General features: G+C 51.3%; 2 protein-coding genes across 7 annotated transcripts in view; one reads left to right on the top strand and one right to left on the bottom strand.

Moving 5' to 3' along the window:
• The first annotated feature begins 1,838 nt into the window (after positions 1-1,838).
• The window catches only part of GRM8 (glutamate metabotropic receptor 8), a 323,188-nt gene continuing 317,125 nt past the window's right edge, over positions 1,839-7,901 (top strand). For 2 of the 6 annotated variants that reach the window (XM_048300928.1, XM_048300932.1), the window contains exon 1: positions 2,056-2,453. The gene's annotated coding sequence lies outside the window, so the exon portion shown is untranslated. Of the gene's footprint in view, positions 1,929-2,051; positions 2,454-3,456; positions 3,741-3,926; positions 4,016-7,901 lie in introns of those variants that run through there. The other 4 variants (XM_048300929.1, XM_048300933.1, XM_048300931.1 and 1 more) reach the window with 4 other exon arrangements.
• On the bottom strand, positions 3,275-5,380 carry LOC125325142 (skin secretory protein xP2-like). Its single transcript, XM_048301889.1, has 3 exons — positions 5,365-5,380; positions 3,649-4,556; positions 3,275-3,463 (listed from the first exon to the last, which is right to left on the bottom strand). Exons 1-3 carry the CDS (start codon positions 5,378-5,380, stop codon positions 3,374-3,376), a joined length of 1,014 nt encoding a protein of 337 aa, XP_048157846.1. The 3' UTR covers positions 3,275-3,373.

Genomic DNA, 7,901 nt, shown 5'->3' with positions numbered 1-7,901 from the left:
ATTGTAGTACTCACTGTAAATATGTGTAAAAGAAATACCCTCAATGTCCCCAAAACTGTGCTGTAGAAAAGATGTGGCTAGAAGAAATAGGGGGAGGCATCAGGTTACATTCAGGTTGGTGGCCAAGCTGGAAGCACATTGGAGGTTTCTGTATCCTTTTGACCTCAGCCTGCTTCTCCAGCTGCAAGATTCACACAAGAGTTCAGGCATCAGCTATGCCCTCAGGACATCACTTGGTTTTGCTTTGCTGAACTTTCTGTTAAGCTGCTGGAGAGGCAGAGTATAAATACAGTTTGAAATTGGTCTATCCAACACTGATGATAACTCATGCACGGCTTATTTTCCTGATGGGAGTAAAGGAGGATATCCACTTTTAAATGGAGTTTTGCTCGTGGTTGGACATCAGGACACATAGTCACCGATACAACTATATTCCAGATTTCTGAGATAGATCACTGAAATAACATCTCCTCCATCTTCTGTCATGGAAAGTTTTGAGAAAAAACAAATGCAAACATGAGATAATGTATCCTGCCTAAGACCTGGCTGGTCTCCCAGAGCCATTTTGCAATTGTAAAAGACGTTTTCCATAAGAGAAGTTACAGGCTTGAACGACTCATCGAATATTGTCTGAGTCCCGTGGTTTGCCTGGGGCAGGCCTTTAACATAAACACAAGCAGTAGCACACAACAAAGATGATCATGGAAGCACGGGTTGGAAATATTTGAGCACTCTTGGAATTCCTCCTTCCAGCAGTGATGTTCTGAGTAAGTGAGCCAGCCCTGGGCAAAGCAAAGCAAAATATTATTCCTTTTGAGGAAAGTAGTTCAGACTAGCGTGAAAAGGGAAGATGGAAGAGATCTGGTTGGTGGCAGGAGCCTGACGAGCCGGCCTCCGAACCGTGGGGTTTGGAGCCCTGTCCTGCCCCCCGGGGCCGGGCCGGGCCGAGCCGTGCGGGGGCCGCGCCGCGGGTGCAGTTGCGGGCAGCGCCCTCGAGGTGGAACCTTCTCACCGAGGTGGAACCTTCTCACCGAGGTGGAACCTTCTCACCGAGGTGGAACCTTCTCCCCGAGGCTGCAGCGGGCGCTCCCGGGCGGGCGGTGCGGCCCCGCCGGGGCTGCGCTCCCGCGGCTCCGCGGGGCGGGCCGGGCGCTCCCGCCGGGCGGCGCGGGGCATCCCTGTGCCGTGGTGGTGTGCTGGGCAGCCTTTAGGAGAGGAGCGAACTTCCAGAGCCTTGCGGCGAGGTGCTCCCGGCTGTGCCCCTCACCCTCCGGGCTGGCCCCGGCTCCGCGCTGCCGAAACCTCCCTGGTGCCTGGGGATAAATGGGAACTCCGCCACCCGGCATCCGAGCTGCGGCCCAAAACCGGGGACGGGACAAAGAGCGTCGGGAATCTTATCCTGTGTCATCGATCCTAGGGCGGGGGACACGAGTCCGCGGAAGGCGGGGTGGGGATGGAGGCCCCGCACCCTGGGGGAGACCGCATTAAACAGACCCGGCCCGCGCCGGTGACCCCTTCCTTGCTCCCGCTCCCCCACTGCCACAGCCTCAGCCTTACTGGCTTCCCCCGCTCAGAAATCCCGCGGCACGCGTTCGCCGGGCGCCGCGCCCCGGGCGGAGCGGGTGTGCCGGAGGAGGGCGGTGCCGACCGCGGGCGGGCGGGCCCGGAGCCGCAGCCCGCGACCAGCTGGGGATTCCGTGCCGTGCCGTGCCGTGCCGTGCCGTGCCGTGCCCTGCCCTGCCCTGCCCTGCCCTGCCCTGCCCTGCCCTGCCCTGCCGCGGAGCGCCGCCTCCTTCAGCACCAAGAACAGCTACAAGTGTGGCTACGCGTCCGCCCCGCTGTGCCGAGCCGAGCCGCGCCCCGCCGCGCTGAGCCGTTCCGTGCCGTGCCACGCGGTTCCGTGCCGCGCCCGTCCCGCCAGAGCCGCGGTAAGCGCAGGGAGCGCCGTGCCGCTCCCGCCGGAGCCCGAGCGTTCCGAGCCGTGGGCTCCTGGCGCGCACCGCTCCGCCGGCGCGGGGGGCTGGGCCGGGGGCGGGGGCTGAGGTGTTTCCTTGCTTATCTGTGAACGGCTCTGTCGGGCCGGTGCGTGTGTCCACCGCTGCGACTGAGCGGCAAGGCAGCGGAGGGTTGGTATCGTCACGGGGGCTGAGCCACTGACCCCAAAAAGTTACCTTGTGGGTTGTTTTTTTTTTAGGCGAAGGGATGAGAAGTGAGGAAGGAGTCAGTGGAGCAGGCTCGGCTTGGCTGTTCGCGAGTGTTAAACAGCACGACTGAAACCGCTCTCCTGGATACCTGTCCCAGACTGAGCTCTCGCATATTAAGCTGACGCTGCTGGGGGAAGCTGTCTGAGACGAGGCTTGTACAGAAATTACCTCATGCTATTCCCGATCGACACCAAGTATAATTCCAGGGACCTCAACAGTAACATGGATATGACACTCTTTTCGATCAAGGTATTTGTGTATCTGTGTGTGTCGTGTTTAGTTCTTATTTTAAGCAAAGAGGAGAAGGCAAATAATGCGAGTTTGCCTCAGTTAAGATTTTTGGGCTGGGAATCCTGGGCAATTCTCTCCACCTGCTTCGTGGCGCCGGGGGCTTTTATTTTTTTATGTTAATTATTTATAATTTTTATTGTCAATATCCTCCCCCAATCAGATCTAACGAAAGAGATCCCGGACACGGTGCCGTCACAGCAGCGAGCAAAAAGGGAGAATCTCGGAGCTCCCGAGCAGTGAGGTCTCCCCCTGGCCGCCTTAGCCGGGTCTTCTCCCACCCCCGGGGGAGGGGGGCACAGGGGTTCCCCCGCGCTCCCGCCGCCTTGTTCACGTTTCGCTGGGCCGGAGGGAAGAGTGGGCTGCCGCCGCTCCGGGGGCACGGGCCAGCCCTGCCCGCCGCCGCCAAGTTCTCCGGGGCCGGGGTCGGGCGAGGTGCCGGCCGCCCGCCCATACCTTGCCGGGTGGCCTCAGCTTCTTTGGCTCCTCAGGGGAGACCCCCGCGTCCCTGGGGAGGCAAGGGGCAGGAGGATCCCCGCCGGGCTTCGGGGGCTTCTTGCCCCGAGGAAGAAGGCAAGAGGCTGTACGGGCGGGCACAAGGCAAGGGCTTAAATGTCCTCGGCGTGGAGCAGCATCCCCAGCGCTGGTTGCAGGAATGCGAAGTGTTGGCAGGTGAATGTATGACACGGTTAAAAACCCAACCCAAACAAACCAACCAACAGCAACAAAAAACCAGAGAAACGAAAAAAAAAAGCCAAACAAAAAAACCCGTACACCACAAATCAAGTCATAAAAAATTAATCAGTGACCCAAACTGCATGGAAATCCGGCGTTGGCATTTCGAAGTTTGCAAGCTTCTGACCTCTGGGACCAGGGATTCATTAAAAGAGACTTAGGTTTGCTTCGAGGGGGGAGCAGAAGCGCATTAAAGCTGACCAGTTGATGCAAGGAGAGGAAGAAATCACCGGCGGCTGGAAATAAAAGGCGTCACTTGTTTTTGCATCGCCGCTGACGGAGGTGTAGTCCTCCCGGCCGGCGACCAGGGTTCGGAGGGGACCGGCGGAGCCTGGCTCCAGCCGGGAGATCCTCATGTGCCCGCCGTCCCCCGCCCACGGCCCGCCTGGGCTGCAAGGCCGCGGCGGGAGGCAGCTCAAACCTTCCTACGGCCGCTCGCTGGAAGGAGCGAGGCTGCGAGGAGAGCCGCGACGAGGCTGTGCCGGAATCCCTCCACAGCACACGCCAGCTGGGGTACGGATGAGCCTGGAAAGAGAAGAAAAATAATAAATCGCTCGGCTAAGTAAAGTGGAGAACAATAGGGGGCTCCCTTCAAGGGAGAAGCGCAGCGGTGATGGGCGATGGTCGCGGAGTTGCTCGGGGAGAGCCGGCTCGCCCAGCCCAGGGACGCTCCCCGGGCCCCTCCGCTGGGCGGGGCCGGCCTGGCTGCGGTAACCCTTCCTCGGGCCGGGAAAGGTGCCGAGCACGCGATAAGCCGGGAAAGCACGGAGGAGCCGCGCGGAAAGCCGGTGCGTGGCCGGCTGTTCGCTCCCGGCGGTGTGCGCCGGAGGCAGGCGGAGAGGGGCGGAGGGGCAGAGAGCGGCGTGCGGTGCGGAGCGCTGTGCGGGGTGCGGTGCGGGGTGCGCTGTGCGATGTGCGCGGGGTGCCGGGCGCGGTGCTGTGCGCCGTGCGGTGCCGAGTGCGCGGGGTGCTGTGCAGGGTCCGCGCAGTTCGCTGCGCTGTGCTGTGCGGAGGGCGCGGGTGCGGTTCGCGGGATGCTGCTCGGAGTGCTGTGCAGGGGCGCGCGATGCGCCGGATACAGACAGCGGGATACGGAGAGCGGGATGCGGAGTGGTGCTCGCCCGGGGGACTTGCCCGGGGGACTCGCCGGCTCGCCGGGGCCGTCGCCGGGATCGGGCGTGGACGCAGTGTGGGATTTTCCTGCAGGGTGCCCCGGGACGATTTCGGCGGGCGGCTGCGTTTGTCGGGGCAGAGCCGTTCTTGCAGGGCACCGGGCTGCACCAGCAGCGCCTGCTCTGAACCCAGCTGTGCAGACTGGGGAGCGAGATTCTAGTGGGAAGAGGGTCAAATGAAAGCAGAAACAACAGAGAAAGCTCTCCTAGGGTGCCTGGGAAAATCTTGATCATCACTTGCTAGACCAGAGGTGGAACCTGTTCTAAAGGAGTTAATAGTGATGGGTTCATTCATCTTTAAGTCCAACCAAGGGCAGATGAAAATATTCAATGTTGTTTCCTTTTCAAAAATTGTAGGCTCCTCTCCGTTCTCACTCCAGCAGAAGGACCTGTGCCAGATTTTCACAGGGTAGCTCGTTGGTAAATGGATATTTGCAGAGTAGGAAGTGAAGGCAGGTGCTCTGGGGTATTTGAAAAGGGGCTGATCAGACTGAGGGGAGACATCAGACTGCATAGGGTTCCTGTAATAGTTCCTGTAAATGAGATGCTGAGAGTGATTTGCCTTGAAGTCCTGATTATTGGGTAAAGGTTACCTCTGTGGCAGGGGCACAGCAAACCATTACAGAAGAGCCAAGGTAGATAAGACTACTTACATCAGTGAAGAATTCTCTTGCAAGTTAGGAGTAGCGATGTCAAGGCCAAAGGTTTTCCAAATTCCCTTTTGTTGTCAGCAAAACCCATTAATCTTCTATATGTGTCGGGCTACTGTATGCAGGTGGCAACTCTACCTGTTCTGTGTGGAAATTTAGCTATTTGCTTATTGTGGAATGCTGTACAGGAGAAAGAAGCAACTTCTGTGAACATTGAGTAATGTTAGTAAAATAATTCTTTCATTGTTCAGAGGTGTCAGTAGTAAAACATCAAATAATCACATTTGTTCTTTTTTTTTCCTTCTCAGAACTTACTAACGGAAATTGCCATTATTTTGTTTTCATTCAGTAAAACCAGATCAGTTTTGTATTGACTGGACAATCTGATTTTTTTGAATGGGTTTTCACTCTAGAACTTCTCCTATCCTAATTCACAGAATATTTGTTTTATTTTATTTTAGTGCAGTTCTAACCATGCTTTAAATGCAATGACAAATTAGTTTTTTGACTCAAACAAAATTTTAAGTATTTTTTTCTGAGGTATTTTCCCCCTCACTTGATAGCTTATTTTACTTTACCCTTACTCCCTCAGTAAAGGGTTCATGTCTGTGTGTGTAGCAATGTCAGCTGTAAAATGTCCATCCTGCTTATGCTGCAGAGAGTACTCCTCGCTCCTGCGGCTGTCTGTAATTGTGAGATTTTTTAAAACTGTATTTCCTGATGAACATATTGAATTCTTCTACATGTTTTCAGTGAAGACTTCAGTGCCAGCTGAAGACGGCTCTTTCAGGAACCTCGTTAACAAAATAGAAACATTTCCTATATTTACTTAAGTATTTATCTGTCACTCAACTCATTATTTAGACCATTTCATTAACATAAAGAGGTTCCATAACGAGCTTGTCTCTTAGTGCAATGAGTGTGCGGTTGGAGTAATGACTGGTCTGGGTTCATTCTGATGCATTGGTTCTGGCAGTGTGGTGCAAAACAATATGCAACCTTGAGTACCAAATATCTGATAAAGCTGAATGATTTTATGAAGGAAGTAATTTCAGAACCAGACACTACATGCAGAAGTTTCCATCTCCCCTGTCTTGCAGTACCCCGCCTCCTTAGGTTTAAAAATAAATATATATTCTAGCAGAACAAGTGGAGGTTTGTGCTGAAATACTGACTTTAAAAATAGCAATATGTTCTGATAATGCCAGATATTTTTAATGAAATAAACCCAAGAGAAGCATGTATCACAAGGTGACTGGAAGAGAGGCTTTGTGGTGCACTTACTCCCAGGCTGTGCTGGGGAAATATATAAATTTTCTTCTCTGAACTCAAGTTGCTAGTGAACACCAACTACTACAGTGGGGAACATGGTAAATCAAGAATATATTTGCATTAATTCAAACTTTTATGGTCAATTGGAAAAGGACAGCATTTTACTTCAAATGAAATCTCTGCACATGAGAAAAGTTCATTCAGGCTTTATAGCCCAGAGGCCTATGCTTTTTTCACTAAAATTCATTGATAAAAATGGAATTAATTTAGATCATATGCTTCCTGCTTAGCTACACAGACTTGCAATGTTCTGTAAAAGGTAATATTAATCAATATATAAAAAGCAGTGTGCCATGAATAAGTTAGGCAGTATAATAGAAGCTTTTATTTCTTAGGTAACATTAAAAAAAGACTAAAAGGTCTTAAATTTTTAAAAAGAACACTTTAAAATTTTATTTCTGTTTTACAGACAAGCACTGGACACTTGATGTAAGAAACATACTTCTTCAGGAATCCATGCAAGCTGAGGCAAAGCAATTAATGCTTATGAGGACTACAATGTTGAAAAATGCTAATTGCCAATTCATTTGATTTTCAGTCAGTTCCAGATAAAGTATTAGACTGGCGCTTGGGCTCACTGTAACTTCTCTATTGTTAGAATTTGGGTTGCAATAGTTGAATTCATCACTATTTGTTTGCACTAAGACTGACACTTGCTTTAATTTCTGGGCATTCTTTGGCTGTAAGGAGTTAACCTGTGGCTAAAAAAGAGAAAAAGCAGCATTTCTTTCCTTTGGGAATATTTTCCCTTTTTCAGTGGCGCTTTCTTGTCCTCCATATAGTGTTAAATAAGAGTAGTCTTATCTTTTATTCCCTTAGTGAATTGCTCCTTGTCTGGTTTGTGCAGACATACATGGACTAATGAGTTCATTGTGGAAACATGAAGCAAATTGCCTCCATGCCTACTTTAGGTATACTCTTTACTATTTTGAACCCATAACTGGCTTTTTCTAATAAGGCAGTCAAAACAACAGATAATTGTGGCTAGTTAGTAGTTCAATCTTTTCTCTATAGCGTGGACCATATGAGAAACATCCCATGGGCCTGGATCAAATCACACTGTAGTGTGAGTCAAGTTGTTCAGTTTGTGAATGACTCTGAGTTTGGCTCACAGAGCTGAAGCCTAGGCAGCTTCGTAACCTGTGTGCCCAAAAAGAGCCAAGGGAGAACGATGGGATTATCACATAAAACAGCATAGACTTTGTTTCATTTTTATTGAACCCTGGGCCAAATTCAAGCAAAACTAAATGTCAAGAAGCATGGAAAGTCCTGTGTGCTGCTCTCAGTTGCAGTGATTTTATTCATATCCATTAAATCTTTCATTTTCAACTGGTTCTATTACCAAATCAGAGTGACACACTTTCACACTCAATAAAAGACTTTCCATTGTGAATCCTTTTCTCAGGTCTTCAAATAGCCATAATTTGAAGACTCCAACGTCTTTGAGTTTAGTGTTATCATTTAGGGAAAACGTAACAAAATTAATGTAAGGAGAGGATTATCAATTTAAAGCATTATCA

This window comes from Corvus hawaiiensis, chromosome 4 (assembly GCF_020740725.1).
Source record: "Corvus hawaiiensis isolate bCorHaw1 chromosome 4, bCorHaw1.pri.cur, whole genome shotgun sequence".
In the NCBI taxonomy this organism is placed as follows: domain Eukaryota; kingdom Metazoa; phylum Chordata; class Aves; order Passeriformes; family Corvidae; genus Corvus; species Corvus hawaiiensis.
Note: the sequence above shows the minus strand (reverse complement) of the source record. Positions and strands in the feature narration are given on the sequence as shown.